The sequence below is a fragment of the Vulpes lagopus genome, chromosome 16 (assembly GCF_018345385.1).
Source record: "Vulpes lagopus strain Blue_001 chromosome 16, ASM1834538v1, whole genome shotgun sequence".
In the NCBI taxonomy this organism is placed as follows: Eukaryota; Metazoa; Chordata; class Mammalia; order Carnivora; family Canidae; genus Vulpes; species Vulpes lagopus.
This window is the reverse complement of record NC_054839.1, coordinates 31095355-31121512: the sequence shown is the minus strand read 5'-3', so window position 1 is coordinate 31121512 and position 26158 is coordinate 31095355. Positions and strand designations below refer to the sequence as shown.

General features: G+C 36.6%; 1 protein-coding gene across 1 annotated transcript in view; it reads right to left on the bottom strand.

Annotated features, from left to right (window-relative positions):
* Positions 1-9457: 9457 nt before the first annotated feature.
* Positions 9458-26158, bottom strand: part of MYCBP2 (MYC binding protein 2) — a 262243-nt gene continuing 245542 nt past the window's right edge. The window contains exons 74-82 of the mRNA XM_041731051.1: positions 25935-26063; positions 25422-25554; positions 24101-24204; positions 23015-23203; positions 22041-22148; positions 20633-20842; positions 17107-17214; positions 16312-16477; positions 9458-10292 (exon numbers count right to left, since the gene is read on the bottom strand). Coding sequence (XP_041586985.1) covers positions 10177-10292; positions 16312-16477; positions 17107-17214; positions 20633-20842; positions 22041-22148; positions 23015-23203; positions 24101-24204; positions 25422-25554; positions 25935-26063 — 1263 coding nt within the window. The 3' untranslated portion in view covers positions 9458-10176. The remainder of the gene's footprint in view (positions 10293-16311; positions 16478-17106; positions 17215-20632; positions 20843-22040; positions 22149-23014; positions 23204-24100; positions 24205-25421; positions 25555-25934; positions 26064-26158) is intronic.

The window sequence follows — 26158 nt, the reverse complement described above, 5'->3', positions numbered from 1 at the left end:
TGAAGGTATGATTGTTTGAGAGAAAGATCACAGATGTATAAAGTACCATTCTCATCACATCATATCAAGGTTACCTGTTGTCAAAAGAATTTAATCCCTCTTGATGTTGACATTAATCAGGGTGAGGTTAAGTTGCTCCACTACAAAATTACTTTTTTTCTCCTCTATTTCCATACTGTACTGTTTGGAAGGAAATCACTAAGCACAGATCATACTAAAGGGTTGGGGAATTATCATCCATCTCTGTCAGGGAGAGGAATGTCTGCATAAATTATTGGGAGTTATTCTGCATGAGAGGATTGCCTCCCTATCTCTTAATTTTCATATCTTTATTGCTCTGTACTGAAATATTTGTAATTTCCTCAGACATGTCTTCTGAGTCACTTTTTTTCTTCAGAGCTGTATAGTTTCTCTTAAGCTAATTGCATGCTATATTTTTTATTTCTAAAAGTTATACTTAAAAAAATAAAAATAAAAAAATAAAAGTTACACTTGGTTTTCATATCTGCTTGATCTTTCTTGATGTTCTTTTATTTTTAATTATTCCTTTTTTTCTTTAATCATTTTAATCACATGAAGTAATTGGGGATCTAATCTTGATTTAGTAAATATTTGTTCATGGTGGGCTGTTATTTTGTGATTTTGAATTGTGAGTTCATCTTCTGTGAAGCTCTAGGTATAGGAATCCTGTACAACCTGGTTGAGGGTGTGTCACACTAGAGAGGTTTTTCTGGTGTTTGCTTCTGCTAAGTGCTGCATTGTATTAGTCTGGAACAACTTTTTATAATAATTTCTTGACTCCTGGGTTCTTGGGTCAAGACAGTATAAATTCAGACACCAACCTGTGTGGGGGCAGGCCCATGGTTATGAATTCTTAGAAAGACTTTTTTTCCCCTAACCTAGAGCTCAAGCTAAAATAGGTTAGTTGATCATCTTCCTGTGGCCTACCTAGGCCAGCTATCCCTTTTGAAAAGGAAGATCTTCAAAATTTCCGTCTTATGCAGGGATCTGGGTTATGACTTCTCTTGCAAACTTCTCTCCCATCCCCACATAAGCCACTGTCTCTTCAGATAGTTTTTCTCATCAATCCCTCCATTTTGGTCTTAGGGACTGCATGCTCACTCCTCTCAATTCATTTTCTGTGTCTCTTAACTGCCCTTTCATATTTTTCTCTTACTGTTTCTATTTGCTACATTACCTATTATCTTCTAACTCAATGATTTTCTCTTTGCCTCTAATCTAGAGTTTATACCAATTATAAACTGAAATTGAAAATCCCATTCACTAAATTTATCATTTGTTTTTCAGATTCATCTAATTTTAAAATAATTATTCCTTGGGGGTGCCTGGGTCACTTAATCAGTTAAGCGTCTGATTCTTGATTTTGGCTCAGGTCATAATCTCAGGTTCCTGACACTGAGCCTTGCATCAGGCTTTATGCTGGGTGTGAAGTCTGCTTAAGATTCTCTCTCTCTCTCTCTCTCTCTCTCTCTCAGGCAGGCCGGGTTGCTCAGCGGTTTAGCACCGCCTTCAGCCCAGGGTGTGATCCTGGAGACCTGGGATGGAGTCCCATGATGTCGGGCTCCCTGCATGGAGCCTGCTTCTCTCTCTGCCTGTGTCTCTGCCTCCTTCTCTCTGCCTCTCTCTCTCTCTCTTTTTCTCTCTCGAATAAATAAAATTTAATAAAAAGATTCTCTCTCTCTCTCTTCTCCCTCTGCCCCTCCCACTTCACCTCCCTTTCTAAAATAAATAAATCAGTTAATAATAATTGTTCCTTATTGGGGCACCTGGGTGGCTCAGCTAGTTGGGCATCTGCCTTCAGCTTAGGTCATGATCCTAGAATCAAGCCCTGCATGGGACTCTCTGCTCAGCAGGGAGTCTGCTTCTCCCTCTCCCCACTTGGGCTTTCTCTCTCTCTCAAATAAATAAATCAATTTAAAAAAATTGTTCCTTGATTTTCACAAACATATATATGATTAATATATAATAACTATGGGAAGTGTGTATAGAATTGAAAATAAACGAATGACTAGAAAGCTGCAGTAATAATTCTAATAGCTAATGAAATAAGAGTTCAAATGATGTAAGGGGAAAATGCATTCATAAAATTAATAGTACTAATAAAAGCAATAGAGCAAGTGATGTCATCATCATGAACATATGTACACCTCACAATGTGCAAACTGCATAAAGGAACAACTGACAGGACTGCAGTAAGGATATTAATTAACAACTGTAGTTGAAGATTTTAACATATCCACCTCAGAAATTGATGCATCAAGCAGACAAAATATAAGCAGAATCACTATAGATCTGAACAACAAAAATAGTAACTTTAAGCTCTTGGATATATGGAATTTTATACTACAAAAAGTTATTGTAGAGAAACAAAACATCTAGGAAACAGACCATCTATTAAGCCACCAAAGAGAGTAAAACCCAAATATTCAATATCATACAATGTTTGTTAGCCACAATGTAATGAAGTTAGAAATGAATTATGAAAGAGCTAAAAATACCATTTGTTTAAAAATGAAATAAAATAATAACGTGAGTTAGAAAGTAAATCATAACAGGTTAAGAAATGCTTTTCTTGCATGATAATTAAAATACCACATATATTAGTATTCAATTATATATATCAGTAGAAAAACATCTATACCAACACTTAGAGTGAAATTCATAGTTTTAAATATAGTTACCCAGAAACAAGTACAAATAACAAAAGCAAAGTATTTAAATCAATAATCAGAAAAATGACAAAATATCCAGAAAAAATATATAATGGTAGTTAACAAGGTGGAACCACATATTCCCCCCTTTCCCACAGGCAAATGCTGCTCCTCACATTAGATATGAGATCCAATTGCCTTGCCCTTGAACCTGGGCTTGCCTTGGCGATTTGCTTCAGAAGTGATGTTTACAACTTCAGAGGCTAGGTCATAAGAAGCCTTACAGCTTTCATTTGGATCACTTGGAACTCTTACCCTTTGGGTAGTATGTCTGAAGGATCAATCACCATATTATGAAAAGACAAAGCCTCATGGAGCAATGCTCTGAATCCATGGGATCTTGAGAGGTAATAATATACTGTTTCATTTGTTTGCTTTAAAGATTTTATTTATTTATTCATGAGAGACACAGAGAGAGAGGCAGAGACATAGGCAGAGGGAGAAGCAGGCTCCCTGTGGAGAACCTGATGTGAGACTCCATCCTAGGACCCCAGGATCATGACAGGAGCCAAAAGCAGACGCTCAACCACTGAACCACCCAAGTGCCCCTAATATACTGTTTTAATCCATTAAGTATTGAGTGGTTTTACATACCGTAGTAGACAATTGGAAGAGATTTAATAATAAAGACAAGGGCAGGAATCAATAAAATAGGAAAAATAGAGAAGATTATAAAAACAGAAGCTGGTTCAAATAACAGCGAATAAGGTAGATACAACTCTGGTCAGATTGATTAAGGAAAAAAAAGTTGTAAATTAACAAAACAGAATTTTTGAAAGGGGAAACAAACACAGCCACAGCAGATATTTAAAATTATAAGTATGATATAATTATTGACTAATAAAATCGAAAGTCTAATAAATTCCTAGAAAAAATATAAAATGGCAAAGTTGGCAAGAAGAAGTAGAGAATTTGAATAAATCAGTAGGCTTTGTAATAATTACCATCAAAGCCCTCTCCTTCCAAGTAACGCTAGGCCCAAACAGAATTACATGTGATCCCTTTCCAAGAAACAGTTAACCCTCTCTGATGCAAGTTATTGGAGACAAAGATGAAGAGGAAAGGTTGCCTAGGTCATTTCATGAAGCTGAGTATAATCACAATTCCCAAACCAAATATGGAAAAGAAAACTATAGTCCCACTTGTCTTATGAAAATACATGCAGAGATTCTAAAAGAAATGTTAGTTAATCAAATTCAACAATGTACTATGAAAACCAAAAAATAAATAACAATTTAAAAATTAAACAAATAAAACAAAAAATAAACAAAAGTGGCAATAACACTCACTCCAGAGGCCCTTTGTCCTTCTTCCTTTTCCACAGCATGTATCACCAGCTAGCATATTATATATTGTATGTCTATTGTTTAATGTCTGCCTTTTTTTTTTTTTAATGTCTGCCTTTCTGACTAAAATATAAGCACTAGGAAAATGTGAATCTTAGTCTGTTTTGTTCACAGATCCTAGGCTCCTATAACAGTTCCTGGCTGAGTAAATATTTCTTTGAAGAATGAAAGAACAGGATAGGACAGGGCTTATGTTTATATTACACGGTGCAGTGCCTGGACTTGAGCCATATTGTGACTAAAATAATCTATCCTGGGGAATAGATGGGTAGTTAGATCCTTGCAGAGGTGGGGAGAATCTTAAGAGATGAGTAGGATTGTGATGAGAGGACAGTGAGTTTGCTCATGGACCAGAGGACCCAAATTATACAAAGAACTCTATGCTTTTATGGCTCATCAATTTCACAAGTCCCACAAGGAGTGGAAAAGCTTTTCACAGAAAACAGGAAATCTGTTAATAGAACACAGGAGAAACTGTAGTGTAGCTACTGTGGTCCTCCTCCTCCTTCTTCTCCATCTCCTCTTTCTCTTCTTCCTCTTCCTTCCCCTTCTCCTCTTCATCCTCCTCTTCTTCTTTCTTCTTTCTTCCTTCTCCTTCTTTTCCTCTCCTTTTTCTCCTCCATTGTTTACAAGAAGGTTGATGGTTGCAAAGAAGGAAAAGAACAATGTCTCTGTCCTTCTATAGCTGTCTATAGACAGCTCACATTAAAACATTTTGAAAAACAATACTGCTCAAAACGTAAAAATAAATGGGAAATATATGCCTTCAAAAGACACAGAAACAAAGTCTCCACCCCTGGATGCTGCTGATTAGAATTTCAGGGATTTTTACAACATGTATCTTTGTTTTGTGTGCAAAACATGAATTCAATGGTGTGCAATAAAGGTTTTCTCAAAGCAAAAAAAAAAAAAAGTCCTTCTATAGCTGTCTAAAGGGATAGCATCTACCAGTGATATTAGCAAACACTTGTATAACTGTATGAATAAGTTCCTAATAATAATATTAACACTGTATACAAAGGTACTGAGGGCATGAGAGAGAATAGGAATAGACAGAATGAGCTTTTCATTGATCAAGGTCAGTTTTGAATAAAATCTTAAAGAAAGTAATGGAGTTTGAGAGAAAAGAGGCAAGCAATCTATCCAAATGGCAAGAAAAGCACAATGCCAGGCATTAGTAAGATCACAGAATTATATTTAGAGAATCATCATGTTCAACTCCCATCCAGCGCTGAAGCCTGTTAGGGTATCTGTAGTGGACACCTATTCAACTGTCTATGTAGCATCTCTTTTGGGGGAAAGCCCTTCCCCTCTACTTGTTTTTAGTAGTAGCTTCCTACAGCTCATGGACCTGGCCCCTACCCATCCAGTCATTCTCTCCCTAAGGAATTTTGAATTAATTCTGAAGGAAAGAAAGTAGTCGCTTCCTTGAGTGCTTGAATTTGTAACATATAGACCCAAGAGTAGTAGGTGGTCATTTTCTGCCACATGGTCTGGAAAGCAATAAAAGGTGTTCTGAAGTGAGAAAGAAGAAAAAAAATAGATGCAGAGAGGATCTAGATAGACACAGCCAGAGCCCCCAGCCCTGGTTCTACTCTGTTCCCAAAGCCTAGAAGTATTCCAGAGTTTGCATTTGCTGTATTTGTGTTTTGTTTGCTAAAGTTATTTTCAATTTGTTTTATTTGCTTGTAACCAAAACTCCTTACCACTGCAAACTTGACCTGGAAGGGCTCCTCCTTGGGCCTCAAATGATGTTTCCTTTTAACTGAAAGGTGATGGTGGGATTTGGTCTCACTGTGTCCTATGTCCGGGGAGTGGGAGTGAGACATGGCCTCCTCTCCACAGCTGCCATGAACCAAGAGTGATTATGGCTATTATAAAGGGATGGGGGAGGCTGGGGATAGGGTTAGCTTGGATGGAGTCCCAGGAAAATGAGTGGGCATGATGACTGCCTCTTTTTCCTGCCATACAAGTTGACAAAGAAAAAAGATGCATGCAGTTCTTCCTTGAGGGGCAAGTAAGTCTCTAAAGATCCTGGTTCTGCCTTTACTGGATATGCAAGTTTGGACAAAGTACTTAAATTTTTTGTGCTTCAGTGTCTTCATCTGTAGAGTGGGAATGATAATATTAATGTATATAAAGCATAGAGGTCAGTTACAGGCATACAGTAAATGGTCAGGAAATGTTACCCACATCTCTATTACTATTACTGGTTCTAGGTGAGGACATTCACTCTTCCATGGTGTCTTGCTTACATAGTTCTGGAGGTCAGAAGTCCAGATGGGCTAAAATCAAAGTGTTGGTAGAGCTGCATTCCTTCTAGAGGCTCTAGCAGAGAATATGTTTCCTTACCTGTTCAGCTTCTATTGACTGCTTTCTGGACCCTTCCTCCATCTTCAAAGCCAAACACTGTAGAGTCTTCCAGTGTCTATCTCTGAGCTCTGTTGCTGTTACCTCCTCTCCTTCTCTGGCTCTGATCTTCTTGCCTCTTTTTTCCCATATTAGGAATCTTGTGATTACATTAAGTCTGCTGGATTAATCCAGGAAAATCTCCCCATCTTGAGGTCTGTACCCCTAATCTCATCTGCAAACTCTCTTTTGCCACATAAGGCAACATATTCACATCTCCTGGGGATTAGGATGTGGGCATTTTTTTGAGGGCTGGTGTTCTCTTACCATACCCTCTGCTGTGCATTATTGGCTACTGTAAGCTCTCAACAAATATTTAGAAAATCTTGTTTTAAAGATTTTTATTTATTTACTTGAGAGAGAGAGAGAGGGTGAGCAAGAGCTGGGGGAGGGACGGAGGGGGAGAAGCAGATTCCCTTCTGAGCATGGAGCCTGACTTGGGGCTCCTCTGGGGCTCCATGCAGGGCTCCACCCTAGGACCTTGAGATCATAACCTGAGCTGAAGCCAGAGGCTTAACTGACTGAGCCACCCAGGTGCCCCAACAAATGTTATTAGAAAACCTTGATTATAGTTCTTAACATTATTCACACATTTTTGTATGTGTCTGTGATTGTCTTATTCTTAGCACTTGGCACAGCCCATTGCACGTATTTACTCACCAAGCCATGTTCATCAGGTACCTTGTGTGTGTAAATCATGGTTATTAAGCAGTTGGGATCACAGTTCCCACCCTCATGAGCAAGTGCTGTCAACTGTAGATATAGAATGGCACTCAAATATTTATTAATAAAGCAAAGAGCTTTCTTCCACTTCAGAGGAACACATTATTGCTTCAGTTATTATCATACTTTCTCCCTGGGATGCTCTTTCCTACTTTTGCTTAGCAAAATTTATCCATTCTTCAAGATGAGGCTCAGTACCTGCACTTTACTTTTTTGAGGAAATGGACACTTTAAGTTGTAACTGAACATGTTTCCTGCCTTGCATTTTGTTAGCTACGAAATTTATCTCAAAGGTGATGGCCTGTTTTTTAGTAATTATGTAAGACTGTATGGTTACTTACTGGACCCTCATCTCTAACCTTGGATTTCTTTTTGTAATTTTTCTTCACTATAACTCCCTTCAGTATTTATCTTTTATAGTCTCTGAATTTCTTCTAAGCTACCTTACATCATTTGTGAAATGAAGACATCATTTAAGACAGTCATTTAAAATGTATTGTTCTCCTGTGTGTCGGTCGTCAGGTCCTCTGGGAAGCAGACGCCAAGATAAAGTTAGAGTGCAGGAAGTCTGTCTGGGGTAATGCCTATAAGAGATGAAGGGATGACGGGGCAGTAGGCAGGGAGGGCCATCAGACTGAGGTGCGGGTTTGGCATCTATGAAAGGGTAGGGAGAAGGAAGGTCGAGAAGGAAAAGCCTCTGACTGCGGCACTGCTCTAAGCCTCGGCTGGCCCCAGAGTCCTGGTGCAGATTGCCCAGAAAGGAGTGTTTCTTTGGGCAGAAATGGCCGGGTCCTAGCACCCTACACCCCTGCATTGGCTGGGGCTTCCCTGAGGAGAGTGCAGCTTTGGACCACATGCAGTAGCAGATCTCACAGGTCTGCAGTCGGACGCTGCCATCTAACTGCCTGCCTCCTTGCCGTGGGGGCTCCGTGCAAGGAGATCAAAGCTGCGCACCTCCGGATCTAGCCTGAACGCTTCTTGAGGCAAATACTATTATGTTCCCTTTGTAACCTTGCCCATACTGCAAGTGTCCAGTTACTTCTTTTCATTGAAACTGTTGGTGAAGTAATAGCAAAGCATGATGTGGTAGAAAGAGCTTGGGTTTTAGAGACAAAAAGAACTGGATTTACATCTCAGGTTTCTTTTTTAAAGATTTTTTAAAATTATTTTTTATTTTAGAGAAAGAGAGAGCAAGCAGGAGGAGCAGAGGGAGAAAGAATCTCAAGCCGACTCCACGAGCTGAGCAAGGAAACTGACATGGGGCTTGATCTCACGACCCTGAGATCACGACCTAAGCCGAAACCGAGAGTCAGAAGCTTAACTGACTGAGCTTCTCAAGCGCCCTATATCTCAGGGTTTTTTTTTTTTTTCCCAACCAAATCTGGATTAGATTAGCTGGAATCCAGTGGGAGTCATTTAACTTCTCTAAGCCTTTGAAGTCATGAGATTAATAATGTTATATCCTTCAGAATTTCTGGATTAAATGAAAGGCCTATAATTTGGTGTCTGCCATTTAGAAGGTGTTGAATAGATGTTCTTTTCTCCTTTACTGTTTTAAATACCACTTTATTGTGGGATGAAGTGTTTGTGTAAATACTTTCTAATTGACTTAGATTAACTATTATTGTTTCTAAGACATTGCGCCTGAAGATGGGTAAGTGGCTTACTCAGGTCCACATAGCCAAAACAGAGGCAGAGGCAGAGGCAGAGGCAGGACTCAAACCCAAGCCTGCCGGTTTCAATTTCAGCACTCTTCAGGTACTGCTGGCAGTTCTCAGGAAAATGAGCTGTCATGTCCCATTAGACAACCACCATCAGAAACATGTGTGACTACATACAGGTGGAATTCTTTGACAAGAGGGGAGAGACGTCAGGGCTGAAAAACTGAAAAAGAAGGAAACACACTGCAGTCTGAAAAACAAAGAAAAAAAAAAGCCCAGCAATTTTGTTGATTACTTTATACAAGTACAAAAAGGTGCTGGTTAGTAAGATGGGAGTTTGTTCAGTTTCCTAAATGTTTTTTTGTTTGTCTTTGGCGTATATCTGTTTATTTACACACATATTTATATGTTCTTTCCATTGTTTAACTAAGATTCCAAAATGTACTTCATCACTACTCTTCTTTTCCCTAAGAGTTAGGAAAGTTATTATTGTGCTGTATTAGTGAATTTCTTTATGGAAAATTGGATGGATTTTTAGATCTTAAAGGTATTTAAATTGTTTCTGAAGCAATACCTCACACAGTTGTTAGACTTTATCACTGTATAAAAATGTACAGTGGTTTATTGACATGTACATTCCAATATTGTTTACAGCTGCAAGATAATGAGGCACACTCAGTATTGCACTTCATTAAAATTTCAGGCTCAACTTAACCTAGAAGTTTAAATGAAACTGCATTTGTAATTTAGTAATTCTTATACAGGACAAACATTGATATCTTTATATACAGTGTGATACTTATTACATTTATATGCCAGTCCTAACACAATTTTTTTTTTAAATAACAGTCTAGGAAATAAACCAGAATATTCCTCTTTTCCTCCTCACCCGTGATGCAATTATACAGGATTACAAAAAGGCAGTATACAATAAACAATGATTATTTTTTTTTCTTTTTTGCTTGAAAGCCAGCATCATTCTTAGTCCATGGGCATGGCAATTCTTTTATATCAATTATCTATAAATGTTCAATGTTTCACAGGCCAATGACGGTAATGGCCACATGCAAACACCTCACAAATTTGATGTCTTGGTTCAAAAGAAGATAAACCAAAATAATGGGGAAATTTTCCATAGCAAGAATTATGTACATGGTATTTGGCATCCTTCTTGCACTGTGAATGGTTCATTTTCATGAGATGTAAAAATGGTCCCGTCCTTATCCTGAGCAGAGTTTAACTTTACCACATCCACTTGGGGGATGAAGGCAATTTTTTCTCTGTAGACAAAGGAATCTGAATGTTCTAAAAAGTGTGAGCATTTCTGCACACTCCACAACCCAGAGCAAATTCTTCCCCAGTGGGTGGATGAACAACATGGAGGGGACATTCAGTTCCTTCTAATTGTTTTCCTTTGGGACCTGTATAATTTTGAAAGATGCAAAAGAATATAATTAAAAGAAATACATACATACACACAAACCTAATGTAAATATAAATCACCAATACGTTATTCAAAGAAAGATGACACAAATATAAAATTTAAGTTATTTTTTCTAATTATAAAAGTAAAAATGTTCACCATAAAAAATTCAACATACCAGGTATATATAACCAGATATATATAAGGGACAGAATCCCTTACCTACCACATTCTGTCCTATGACCAACAGATCTTATTCTATTAATGAATGAGATACATCATCCTGAAAGTTTAATTTTTTTTAACTGAAGTACAGCTGACACACAATGCTGCATCAGTTTCAGATTCCACAAAATCTACACATTATGCTATGCTCGCCAGAAGTGTGGCTACCATCTGTCACCACACAAAGCTATTCCAATAACTCTATTCTCTATGCTGTACCTTTCACTGTGGTGACTTATTCCTTCCAGAACTAGAAGCTTGAACCTCCCACTCCCCCTTCATCCATTTTGTGCCCCCTATCCTGAACTATCAGTTTGTTCTCAGTATTTACGTGTCTGTTTTTGCTTTTTGTTTTGTTTTTAGATTCTACATATAAGTGTTTTAGATTCTACACATAAGTTTTAGATTCTACATATGTATAAACAATCATACAGAATTCTTTTTTTCTAGGACTTCACTTAGCATAATACCCTCTAGGTCCATCCATGTTATCATAAATGGCAAGATCTCACTTTTTGTGGTTGCATAATATTCCATTGTGTGCGTGTATTCACCATATCTTCCTTATTCATTCATTTACTGATGGGACACTTGGGTTGCTTCCATACCTTGGCTATTGTAAATAATGCTACAATAAACACAGGGGTGCATATATCTTTTTGAATTAATGTTTTCATTTCCTTTGGGTAAATACCCATTAGTGGTATTACTGGATAATACAGTATTTCTATTTTTATTATTTTTTTAGTAAGCTCTACACCCAGCATGGAGTCTAACATGTGACTTGAACCTTGAGATCAAGACCTGAGCTGAGATCAGGAGTCAGAGACTTAACCTGACTGAGCCACCCAGACGCCCCTGGTATTTCTATTCTTAATTTTTTGAGAACCTTCTATATTGTTTTCCACAGTGGCTACACCAGTCTGCATTCCCACCAATACTGTACGAGTGTTCCTTTTAGTCTACATCCTTGCCAACCTTTATTATTTCTTGTTTTTTTTGATTCTAGCCATCCTGACTGGTGAGAGGTGATACCTCATTGTGGTTTTGATTTGCATTTCCCTGATGATGAGTGATGTTGAGCATTAGATACATCATTTTAAGGTAAAGAGTAATGAACGAAAATGGTCAGGAAAATCTGTCAGTTCAGTTGAACAGAAAATTATTCTGGATGAGAGAATATGGAGACTTATGTATAGAATGTTTTTCTCCAAGTAAAAACAAATTAAAGTGTAAATAAGCCATGTTACCCTTCTATCTTCTATGAAGAAACAGCATACACTGATGAATGGAAAGACTGATTTATTAGAGACTTATTTTTAAAAGTATCTGAAGGGAGATTAATAGAAAAATGAAAATCAGCTTAAATATATGAATGGTAAAATAGTATAAAATTTAACAATCTGAAAGAAGAACTCCGGTGAAGATATAAACTTAATAATCAAATAGATGAGGCTCAACAATGGACATTAAGGAGGGCATGTGATGTAATGAACACTGGGTATTATATAAGAATGATGAGGGATCCCTGGGTGGCGCAGTGGTTTGGCGCCTGCCTTTGGCCCAGGGCGCGATCCTGGAGACCCGGGATCGAATCCCACATCAGGCTCCCGGTGCATGGAGCCTGCTTCTCCCTCTGCCTGTGTCTCTGCTTCTCTCTCTCTCTCTATGACTATCATAAATAAATAAAGAAAACAATATTTAAAAAAAAAAAAAAAAAGAATGATGAATCACTGAACTTTACCTCTGTAACTAATAATGTGGTATATGTTAATTAATTGAATTTAAATAAAAAATAGACAAAATAAGAATTAAAAAATGTATTAAAAACTGTACTTTTTCTCTTTTAAAAAAGACCTGTTACATTAATATGCTTCATGTCATGTGTTTCTTATCATTTAACGAGGATTTTTAGCTCCTTTATAAAGGAAGAGCTTTATTGTGTAGGGAATACTGGCTGGGCTTATACTTGAATGCAGAGTTCCTAACAGCAGAGGAAGGAATAAAGTATGCATCAGTTTCCTGCAGCTAGCAACCAAAACAATAAATGTAAATTTTACTCTGTTTAAGAGAAATGTATGAGATTGAATAGAATGAGCTTATCCAGATCAATGTCGAATGAGATCTTCACTTTTTTAGGATTAAAAACTCTTTAAGATTGTATTTATTTATTCATGAGAGACACAGAGAGAGAGGCAGGGACATCGGCACAGGGAGAAACAGGCTCCCTGTGGAGAGCCTGACATGGGACTTGATCCCGGGATCCCAGGATCATGACCTGAGCCAAAAGTGACACTCAACCACTGAGCCACCCAGGTGACCCTACGTTTAAAAACTTCTGTGATGTAAAAATAGGAAAACAGGAGGGATAAAAGGCTAGTGTTTATGAAGCTCTTAGCATGGCACAGTACATATACTTAGTAAAAGTTGTTTTACTACTACTGAACAACAATAAACAGTAGCCTCATATAGAGGAATAAAAATTAAGCTCCACAGAAGCATAAGACCAAGGCATGAGGGCAAGCATTAGAGAACAGATCATCTCAGGAGAAGTCAACTGCTTGTTTCAGCTAGCAGACACAACGGCAGCAGTTAAAACTCAGAGAGGTAATTATTCCAGTTATAAATTATAAAGTATATTAGTATATTAACACTTCCCACTCCATATCACACTGTACACTGATCTTCTGTCTGCCCCCTGGTGGGTGGGGGAGAGTTGTCAGGAGGAGGGACATTCAATGGCAGATCTAAAACTCTAACTCAAGCGCATGACACCATCGACAATGGCTCCTGCAAATTGCAGTCTTGTTTTTTTCTGGGAGAAAACAAAGGGTCACTTATTCAACAAATATTTGCTTTGTTGGGAGGTAAAAATGAATAGTACATGGCCCCTAACTTGGAGTTCATAATCTTTTTTTTTTTTTTTTTTTGGAGTTCATAATCTAATCATGGTGATGAAAAATAATGATAGTAAAAGTAAAAACGAAACACACCTGCAGACATTTGTATGCTTACTACTGCGGCCACTGTTCTAGTATTTCAACTTAATCTTCTCCCAGTCAGAGGCAGGAACTATTCTCCCCACTTTGCAGATAAGAAAACTGAGGCAAAGTTGACAATCTTTGATTCCCTCATCTTTAAAATAGGCACAGCAATATTTAACTCACAGGGAGCTGTGAAGGTTAAATATCCTGGCAGGACAGAAGGCAGTCAGCAAATATTTTAGAAAGTAATAGAGGAATTATCTACTTTAATTTCTTAATTTGGACTCTTGTCCTCATCTATATATTAATAATTGGAATTAATGAGTTGACAATGGTTAGAGAATGACTCCTTCTGTCCTTCTAAGTAAAATGCATGGCTGTCTGCCCTGCTGATTTCACTGTGGGGTCTGTTTTAATTCTATTCCAGTTCTCTAAAGGAATGGATGAATTAGAGGAAAGTGAGAGGCTGGGAGGGCACGACTTGGTCTGACTGTTATGATCTTAGAACAGATACTGAACCTCTTGAGGCCTTAACTTCCTATCTGTGAAGGTGGGGTAACACCATCTACCTTGTAGTTGTAAAAACTTAGGTAAGAAAATACATGTGAAAATGCCCGGGATCAATGTCAGTTCCTTCCTTCTGCTGTCGAAATCCTTTCCTGCCTCATTCCTCTGGTTGACTGTTTCCAGGGTGAGGTCCCTCTGTTGGGCTGACCTGGGTGATCGTGTAAATGAGTGAAGGGAGGCCTTGCCTTTGCAGGAGCCTCTCAGCAATGACTCCACCGCTGTGTTCTCCACAATACTTGTTTTATTACTAGCTAACCTCCTGATTACTTTTAGTGTTGGGTTGTTGTCTTTGTTTCTGCACACAGAAGAAACTTTCTTTTATTAAGTAAAATATGGATTTTCCCTGACGACACAGCTTGCCTCCTTGATGACTTTCTCAACTAGAAGCTGCTTATCTCCTGCACTCCTCTGTGTCGTAAGAGGACACAATGTAAATGGGAACCAGGAAGCAAGACTGACTCTCCTGGTTCCCATTTACTTCCAGACCACTGACTTACAGCTTTTATCAGGAAAGTCTGTCTCCCTTGAAGCTACCTGATCCAGATGCTGCCCCCATCTCACTCTCTTCATTTGCTCACCTCCAGCTGACCACCCTCCTCCTGCTATTAGGCTTCACATCTTTATTCTTCTGGCCATTATTCTAAACACCTAGCTGCACATTATTCTGATCTTGCTTCTTTCAAAGCCTACTACATCTACTTAAAAAAAAAAAAGTTTTGAGAGGAGGAAGAGTTTAACAATTTCTTTTTGACATGAACGAATGGCAGAAGTATCCATATGAAAAAAAAATCTACTTATTCTCTTTCTTTCAAAAAAAAATCTGTATATAAGTCACCTTTCCCCCATTTCTACCCATCTTTCTGGTTTTCCCAATAGTTAACTAATTTTATTAATTTCTACTGTATTGTTCCAGTGTTTTTTAAATGCACACATAAACAAATGGGAGCATATATTTTCATTTCCCCCTTCCTTACAAGATCGCATACTGTATACCCTGTTCCATAACTTGATTTTTCATGTAATAGTCTCCTCTACATCTTTCCAGATCAGTACACAGAAACTCCATCCTCATCCTCATTTTCTTTTTTTGATGGTGCATAGTACTTAGTGTTTAACCACCCTCCTACTAGATGCTTGTATTGTTTACACATTTTTATTATTACAAGCAATAGCCTCATATTTTCCTTTTCTATTTAATTCATATATGTAGGTATATAACCCTAGATATGGGATTGTTGAAGGGTAGATGTGCTTGAAATTTTGAGAGGCACCATCAAATGGCTTTTTCTATTGGGTTCAGGCATCTGCACTCTGATACAACAGTGGATGAGAATATGTTTCCCAGCTTTTACAAAATTATATATTGTGCTGTAAGTATTCTTCTATGTATTTTCACCAATTTCAGATCTATCTCGTGTAAAATTCTCTTCTATGGTCATGTTTACCTCACCTTCCACCTCCCTCCCTTCCCACCTCACTGGGACCATCAGCCTCCTGATCTCTCCCAATCTTTCAGTTTCTTTTTGGTTTCATATTCTTATTTTTCTCAGCCTGACCTCCATACATAATCATTTCTCCTGTATTCTAGTGGCTCAAATCCTTGACTTTCTGATGCTCACTACACTGCCAGTTTCCAGCCATTCTAGATCAAATCGCTTGTCCATTTTATGGTGCTGGTTCCAGGCTTCTCAAAAACAAAACCCCACTAAATCCTTAAAATGGTTCTATTATTAATTTGTAACTTCAAACTTCACATGGCCCTTTAGTGCCAAACAGTGCATCTTTTACTAATCTTTAGCTGACTTCCTTTTCCTTCCCCAGGCAACTGTCTCCACTACAACTCCTAACCCCTCATCACTATGGTGATCTTTACACTTCACTCAGAATGTCAGAAGCTTATAAGAGCCAAGCAATTCCCTCTGATTCTTTAGACTAGTTTTTTTTTTTTAAATGTTTATTTATTTATGGCAGTCACACAGAGAGAGAGAGAAAGAGGCAGAGACACAGGCAGAGGGAGAAGCAGGCTCCATGCCAGGAGCCCGACGTGGGACTCGATCCCGGGACTCCAGGATCGCGCCCTGGGCCAAAGGCAGGTGCTAAACCGCTGCGCCACCCAGGGTTCCCTCTTTAGACTAGTTTGAACCAGATATCTGCTACTTGGAACAGAGAACTCATGTGATCATTAAATTAAACTAGAAAGTATATACATCACAATCATGTTTAAAAATATTAAGAGCATACCTGCAGGACAGTGTGGTAGTTCTTCCTTGGGAATGCTAGTCATTCTTTGAAAATCATCATGACAAGCATTACAAAAATGTGTTGTTCCAAAACAGAAAAAGACGGCCACTGAACAGCAATAGCGACATTTATATTCCAAAAAGTCTGTGCCATGTTTTGGACACATCTATAGCAAAAGAAAATACAAAGACACAAGACTATAGTGAGCCTATTTCAATTACACTTAAGATAGTCATATATATCAGTGATTCATATTTTGTGAGTATACACAGCTCTCAAAACTGACTGAAAAAATGACATATATATTAAAAAAATTAATGAATAAATGTGTGGCTTTGCCCAAAAGATCTAGAGAAAGCCCCAAATTTTCATCTCAGATCCATCAAGAATCAATCTGATTTAATAAGGAAGACACTTAATTTCCTGGTGAATTGTTCCTGGTCAACCAAATTGATAAGTTAATATTTCATCTATCAATCTCACAGCTGTACTGTGAAGCTTTCACTAAAGTGAGATAAATCTAAAAGTGTGACTGCAGGTTTAAGAAAATAAAATAAGAACATTTATTACTTGTTGACCATTTTATGGAGGACAAAATTATAAAATGCAAATAACATCCAAGAGAATAATATCTATGAATTAATTTGGAAAATTATACCCTGCTACATAAACATCTGAAAGCACTGGGCAAAAAACCTTTTATACTATTTCCACGATATTATATTATTATTTTTGAAAAAAATTTGGAGGTTTATCATTTCTAAGCTGTCCTTTTTAATAAAATGTTCTGCCCACCTGAGCCCTGGACACATCAGAACAGGCACCACAAATGAGCTCCCTGGGGTCATAATCATCTCCTTGTCCAGCCTCAGCATCACAGCGAGCTTCGCCACCAAAATATGCCTGTGCAGAGAACACAATTAGATTACGGCAGGAAAAAAGAAGGCCTTGCTATGGGACATACAGTATGAGCATAGTGAAAGTAAGATCCAGAGGTCTTAGAAAATATGATTATATTTAAGACATTCCTTTGCATGCCATGTGGATCAGAGTATGACATAAATCTGCTTCAATTCTGGAATAAACTCATCCTTACGGTAGGAATTTCAAACATTGTATTGTTAAAATAATGAAAGAATGTATAATAAATATTCCAAGTAAATGTCAAGAATAAGACATTAAGTAATGATATGACACTGCTTTTTCAGAGTAAAGTTTGAGTAATTTTTCTCATTTTAAAGTATTAAATGTTTCCTTCTAACTGCTTTGATAAATATGCTTAAGAAATTTCCAAATTTTAATATTATAGTACAAAAATATGCCTAAAATAAACATTAGTACATAATTAGAATCCTGGGCTAATGGGATAGAAAAAAAAAATCAATTTTGATCATACAAAAATTTTTAAAAAGGAAAGGGAAGGGATGTCTGTCTGGCTTAATCAGTAGAGCATGTAACTCTTAATCTTGAGGTTGTGAGTTCAAGCCCCACGTTGGGCATAAAGATTACTTTAAAAAAAAATAAAAGTAAGGGAAATTTGGCAATTCCACTCAGAAGACTGCTCATACTTATAAGGCTATATTATATGTAGGAACTCAGCAGTATCCAATATACACATTTGAATAGATGAAATTATCTTGGCGACTGGTTTATCTGTATTTGCTCTAGGCACAAAATAAATGAAGCCAATTATAATTGGGGCAGTCTGCATGTACAACATGTCCCATAGCCAAAAAGCTATATCCATACTTGAGGATAAACAAGATGAGTCAATATAAATTTACGATCTGTAACAGAAAAACAGGTCAAAAGACAGGTTTCATTGATACAGAGGTTATAATGATTGTCTACCAGCTAAATCTGGCCTCAGAAGTATTTTATTTGTCCTGAGGTCTACTGTTTATTCCAGTTGTTTCATTTTCTAAGATTCCCTGCTTGCTTCCTAGACATTGGACTGTCATCCCTGTGGTAACACACTATTCGTTCATGATGTTTTTAGCACATAACACACAGAAATAATATTTTGTTATTTTGTAACAATACAAGTTCCACAAATTGTATTTGGCCCTATTAGTCTTGCCTTGGATGTATGTATACTTAACTGCCTTTCTGGCTATCATCTACCTATTCTGCCTTCCTTTTTTTTTTTTTATGTCAGATTTTCAGTATTTTATTTCAAAATGACTTTTAAAAATAAAGGTCTTTATCTTATAAACAAACTCAAAGGCCATTAGGATAAAGTTCAGAAGATGACCTACAAGAATGTCAAAGAAATAACTTTCTATTGTTTCAAATACAGAAAAATTACATACTTGTTTGTAAAGAATTTTTTTTACATTGGATTTTACTATTTTATTTTTATTTTTTTATAATAAATTTATTTTTATTGGTGTTCAATTTACCAACATACAGAATAACACCCAGTGCTCATCCCGTCAAGTGCCCCCCTCCGTGCCCGTCACCCATTCACCCCACCCCCCGCCCTACTCCCCTTCCACCACCACTAGTTCATTTCCCAGAGTTAGGAGTCTTTATGTTCTGTCTCCCTTTCTAATATTTCCCATACATTTCTTCTCCCTTCCCTTATATTCCCCAAATAAATGAGAACATATAATGTTTGTCCTTCTCTGATTGACTTACTTCACTCAGCCCTATTCTGCCTTCCATTCATTAGCTGTATTTTCTTTTTGTTACACTGGGAGATGATGAACTCTTCATTTACAGATAGATTCCTTTACTCATTTATTCACTCTCTAATTAACTTAGTGTCTAATAAGTGCCAAGTACCGGAGAAAGAGAAATAAAAAAACACTGTTCTCACGGAACTTATCAAGTGGTGCAGAGACAAGTCAATCAGTAATCATAATGCAAAATAAGGAGTGCTACAAAGGAAGGCATGCAATATATCAAAATCATGTGGTAGTGGAGCAGAGGTGTGGGCAAATTACAGAGGAGGTGAAATGGAAGTGTGGTTAGACAGATTTGGCTATACATACAAGCATGTGAGTCTGAGTGAGTGTCAGTTGAGAGTAAAATGTAGAGGAGGAGTAGGAAAAGCATTCCATGAAGAGGAATGGCCTATGCAATGGCATGCAGGAGTCAGTAGTGAGTGAGTAAACCTGGCTGAGTTTGGGGAATTGTAAACTGTTTGGTATTTTGTAGCATGGGGTGCAAATAGTAGCATTTTGGGAAATGAGACTGGAGATGTGGACAGGGCTATACAGGATCATTAGCAGGAAAATTACACATTAGATCTGAGGTTTAGAAATATTAATCTCCTAGTAGTGATGTAAGTGTAAAGGATGGAATGGAAGCTCCAGGAGCTCCACACTAGGGGCTCAGTAAGAAGGCTGTTATAATTACCAAAGAAAATGATTAGGGTTGCTGAAGATGTAACAGGAAAAAAGAACTCAGAGAGATTTAGAGACAGAGTTGACAAGACTTTGTAAATAAAGACTGGAGAATGAGAGTCAAAGTTGATAATGTAATACTCCTCACATGGACTTAGAAGCATATGTGAGAAATTCAAATGTCCAGTAAGCAGTTAAATATTTGTTTATAAATCTCAAAAATTTTGGAAGTTCAGAATGGTACAGATGTTTGGCAAAGGAAGATATACAAGAGCTCAGCAAAGTTGAGTAGGTTATTATGAGGCAAGAATACAGTGCTAAGAAACTACGTAAGGAGGAGGTGAATGGAAAGGAACCCTATAAAGGAGTTACAGATAAATAACCAGAAAGAAAGAAGACATCAAGAGTATTGTACTGGGGGGATCCCTGGGTGGTACAGCGGTTTAGCGCCTGCCTTTGGCCCAGGGCGCGATCCTGGAAACCCGGGATCGAATCCCATGTCGGGCTTCCGGTGCATGGAGCCTGCTTCTCCCTCTGCCTGTGTCTCTGCCCCTCTCTCTCTCTCTCTCTCTCTCTCTCTCTCTCTCTCTGTGACTATCATAAACAAATAAAAATTAAAAAAAAAAAAAAGAGTATTGTACTGGAAGCTAAGGAATTTTAATGAGGAAATGGTGAAAAGAGTCAAGTAGGAGACATTTATTTAAGAACCAAATGGATTTGGCAAACAGGAGATTACTGATGTGAAGTTAGCTTATGTACAGAAATATCACATGCTTTGGAAATAAGTCTGTATAGGTTAAAAAAAAACTCAAAATAAATTAAATAAAAAAATTCAACTTCATAGTATCAAGCTTTCTGATTTTTAACCTCAGACTTAAGATGTAAGAATTAGATATCATTATACAATTCAATTCTTAATCACAAAGGTGATCTCTAGTTTTTAAAAATTCCTAGTATAATTTATAGCATACCTTTCTGCATTTGTAGCAGACATAATATGCATATCTATTCATGGCATAGCCAGCTGGGTCATTATAAAATCTCACACCAGGAGTTGTGATAGCTTCACTCTTATGCAGACCTTCGTATTCCAGTCTCATTAAGGCTTTTCTTCTGACATCCTCATAGAGTTCTTTTATTGGATCAAGCAAATCTTTTAATACTATATGATTTATTTTGTTCTGAAATTTAAAAATAAACATTATTTAATAGAATCATTTATCTTTGAATTCAACAAATACTTAAGTGTGTACCTAAGAACCAAGTACTGTGCTAGGAGATAACCAGAGAGTGAATAAGTTTTCTAAATAAAATGCCATTTAGAAATAATCCTGTGAAATCCTCTCAAGCCCTCATTTTTCCAAGATCAGGGACAACAGAAGCAAATAGAACATAAAACATGAAATTCTGTTTTATTAGCTTTATATTTCCTGAGTCTGCAATGTAGCTCCTGCTGCCTTAGCTCTTCTGGGAATAAAAGGTTGCCTTGTTGCCACAAATAAGACATACTCCCTCTTGTGTGTGTGTTCTGTCTGGTTCCTTGGGTAGGGTTGAATGCCAGGTACAGAAACGAGGAGGTAGTATTTTCTCTATCACACCACATATCATTTCCTAAATGCGACTTTTCATTGTGGCACCATATGAGAAGAGAGGTCAAATTACTACAATCTTTTTGATTGTTCCTCAGTTTAACTAAGCAATGACTGTGCTAAGTCTTTCCATGTTATACCCTTTATACCAGTCTGCATATCTGAAGGAAATAGGGAGAACTTAATAGAACAAAAAGGAATGGATAATTAATAGATAAGCCATTGTTAATCACATTCTTAAAGGTTTTTTTTTTAAGTTAATCATCACTAGCTTGCCAAAACAAATTGCTACTTTGATTATCTTGAAAGAGATGTGTCAAAATGTCAACAATTTTCTCCTTATTTTACCTAAGATTCTAAAAGAGTCTTTCATGAAGATGAAAGCCCAGACTTCATCTTTAATGGCAGGTATCAGAGCCCACAAGCACTACAGGCTCATTCATTTTGGTAGTCACCTGTTGTCATGTCACATGATCTGAACTCTGAAGGTCTGAAAGTGATGATGAACACCCTTTAAAGATGACAATGTCTAAATGAATTTTCTGATACAGTATGTTTAATTCCATTTAATCAGCTTTTAATTGACACTTACTGTTCTGAAATATATTATAACAGATAGAGGGATCTTACAATATTCTTTGGCATCACCTGGATGAGAAGAGCAGAAATTGGTGGGGGCTGGGGGTTTAAAAGTAAACTGGGAAGGTCACCAAGAGATGCTGACATATTTATTTTGAAAGGTGAAGGTAAAGATAAAAACAGATAAGGTAGATAATTTCTCATTCCATACCTTGCAAATGGGACAAGATATAAATCCAAATGTTATCCTTGGACCAAGCCATCTGTTTTCCAAAACTCGTCGGCAGCACTGTAAATGGAATATGTGACTACAGTCCAGCTTAAATTAAAAAAAGAGAAGGATATAAGCAAATGTGATAATAATAAACACTTGAATAACTGGCAGATAATTCAGTGAAGGTGATAATTGAAGCGGGTAAGAGAAAAATCAAGTTTAGGACAATAAAAGTTCAGTACTTGTATGTTATTCGTGAAATATTAATCAGGTCTTTATTATAGATCTTTATTAAAGACCTATATTAACTAGGTCTTTAGCTTCTTCCAATTCATTACCACTTGCATATTAATGCCACTTTATAAAGAATAAGCCAGGTTAGGAAATTTTTTTTTTAATTTAAAATTATTCCCTTTTGTATCTCATAGAAGGAACTACTGATTTAAAGATTTAATATTTATTTTTTGAGAATATTCATTTATCTTATAATCCTAAGAACTGAAAATATAAATAAGGGGTCAAATTAAAAAAAACATATTTAGCAAATAGTAACTCCAATAATATTACTAATATTACTAATATTATAGAAGTATGCAAACATGTTACATATAGAGACATTAGAGGCATGTATCACTATGTATACATCAATTACATAATGCTACCATTCTGGGTTTTGGTAATTAAGAAGAGAGTAGTTATTAGAAAAACTAATTGTTTTTCCCTCTCTTATGAACATTTTATACATTCTATTGATTATATAGGCTCACACAAATAACAAATGAAAGCTGAACACACAAAATGGAGACAGAACATAAAAAGATGGAATTTGCTCTTCAACAAACTGGGAGATGCTAGTGGCACATTTTCTCTCAATGATGTAAAAAGTTCAGGGATCTGTTTACTAAACAGATATATTTATCCTTCCCATGTTAAATTCTAGAAACATTTAATATTTTAAGAGCTGAGACAACCTGAATGGCTGGTGCTGCTGAGAGCGCCTCAGTGAAACAGATCATGCACATGTCATCAGCATCTTGCTTCAGCGTCGTAGCACTTTTATCACAGCCGTGTAGACAGGGCAGACAGTGCTCTTCATTTTTGACACCTCCGCATGGATGGCCACAGGGATGCGTCTTACTACAGGCTATCTTAGCATATTCCTATTAAAGATAAATTATAAAGGCATATAAAATATTGAAAAAGGCACACAGCCTGGTAATTATATCCATTATATTAATTTTCCAAGATATTTCCCACTGGAAATACACGTTAAGGTTATTTAAGGTAACAATAAAGCTATTTTTATTCTTTATTTGAATATAACTTAAGGATCATTAGCAAATTTTTTTAGTGTGTAATTAAAAATTTTAATTTATATTTTTTCAGTGTGTAATTTAAAAATTTTAATTTACATTTTTTCAGTGTGTAATTTTTCTTTTAATGTGATTTAAAAAATTCACAAAGGGAATGCTAATAAAAAGTGAAATATAATTTTAATCTATTTATTTCTGTGTATAGTCATGAAGCAAGAGAAATTCCTGAAATACAACCTCCCAATCACCACCTACACCCTCCCCAAAATGGGTACAAAAAACATACACGTATCTTTCACTAGCAGGGCCCTACTCAAGTTTTTGTTAACTGAATTGAGGAACTGAAAATACTTGGAGAGCATGGAGTACGTGAATGGATGTTCAGGACTAAAGAACTCTCAAATATTGGAAGTTTATTATAGGGAAATAAGTGAATAAAGTATGTAAGAGGCAAAGGAAATGCAGTCCATAGATTTTTACCTATTTCTAGCATAAAAGCAAACATTAAATATTTATTATGGTGGTAGCTGATAAACACACACTGTCTGGTTTGAGTTTGAGAAACTTATCTGACTCATTCTCTAGCTCTAATAGAGCATTTAATTCTTGACATGTGGAATATATTAATTTAGAAAACTGAAGTGATGCTGAGCTCTACCTCTTATTTATATGAAGTAAATCTGTCACCAGGGAATACATGCTATTCCATACTGGGATAGCTTGACTGTCTAACCATATACTCACTTGGCAATCTGCATCAGAACAAACACTGCCAACAGCAGATAACTCTGTTCCACTCCTGGAACCACAGAAGCGGCATGCTTCTGAGCTACTTGTGGTGGGTTTGCCTAGGTTCAAGAAGAAAATGAAAAAAATCCTCCTTAAGAATATGTTTTCTACATATTTTAATACAACTAATTAAAAACAACAACACAACAACAGGAAAATCAGGTTTGTATCTGTTACTATTCCTGGGAAATCAGCCTGGCAGTTTTACAGTAGAAGGGCTGTAAGCTGTCCTAATTATAAAGTAACTAGTAACAAAAAAGGGACAAGAAACTAGAGACCTATCTGAAGCCAAACAGATAGTAGGTTAAGAAGATATGGCAAACCCCCAGCTCCAAAAGCGTAGTTCCAGACAAAATATAATAAAAATTAAATAAGAATACATTGAAGGTAAATCTTTAAGAATTTCTACAATGACAAAATTATAAGGCATAGAAGAAAACCTATCATTAGATAATATAAAATTTGAAAAACAGAAGAATTCCCATCCAAGGAACTAAAATTGACAGAATAATATGAAAAGAAAATTAATTAAATATTTGAAACAAAGAAAGAACACAATCCATAAAACAAGAACAGAACATTAGAAAAAAGAACAGGAAGATTGGAAAAATTCAGACCAAGCTAATTTTAAAACTCAGATGGAAAAAATCTAAATACAATACACAGAATTCAGCAATATTTACAGGAAAAATAGATTTTTTAAAAGGATAGTTTAATTCATGAATACAAAGATGTTTCGACATTCGAATATTTATTAATGTAATATATGGCCCTGATAGATTATAGGAAGAAAAAAATCAGCTATGAGAAAAAAAGACCATGCTCCTGAAGCATGAAGAATACCCCTATTATAGAATTAAATTTGTTCAGATTTTCACTTAACTTCAACATCACAAATTTGTGTCAGTCAGACAAATGGCAGACTACAGAGGTGCTGAAAATTAAGAATTTATAAGATTTAGGGTAACTTTAAGCTGAGAGTATAATAAGATCTACATCAGGAAAAAAAAAAAAAGAAAATCACATGTTTTGGAGGTAAAATGACCTGCTTATGGTAACATAGCTAGTGAATGACAAACTAGGTTTCCTGACCTGTTGTCTAATACCCTATTATAGAACATGCTCCACTAAATATAATAATACAGACAGTGAGCAATGATGTCATAGTTATCAGAATATACTCAAAATAATCAGTATTAAATAATTCATAGTAAGTAAATAACATCTAGTTAAATCCTAAGCAGCAGGCATGGTTCAACCTTAAATCCTCTGCTACCTGTGTGTTCTCGGAATTCCACCATTGCCTTCATTGTTTTAGAATCTGCTAGTGCCATCAACCAGAACAGTTTTGTTCTACCGCAACCTTCATGAAGGTCAACCTTGATAGCTTCTTCTTCTTCTTTGAAGACCTATTGTTTCATTAAAGGGAAACATATTTTATTTCTCACTGTGAAGGAGGAAGTATCAAATTTAATTACTTGGTAATAATAATGGCTTTTATTTACTAAGCACTCTAATTTTCAGATCTTTCCAATCTTGTCCTGAATCTTGACAACAGCCCCATTTTTATAAACGTGGAAACTAAGTCTCAGAGAGGATAGCTGACTGTCTTGATTTACACAGCAGTAAGTGAGGCAGCTGGCAACTCCACTGAGGCTCTGACTGCAAAGTCCCTTTGCATCAGTCCCTTCCCATCACACCAAATGTCCTTCCCATATTTATTTCATAATTTACTGAATGCATCCAGTGCTCCAGATACTGCTCTGTGTGCACAGAGAGAAGCTGTCACCTGTCTCTGATGAGTCTTGGTTCGCCGATGAAGATGAAGGAATCTGTCACAGTCAGTGCACAGATTTCCACATACGTTGCATAAAATGATGGCTGCAGTTTCTCCATCGTCATGGTTGTCACACATGGGCTGAAACAGGGCATTCCCACATGTCACATTACATTAACAAGAACATCCCAGACACTCATACAAATTGAATGTAATTTATTCACAACAATAATGTT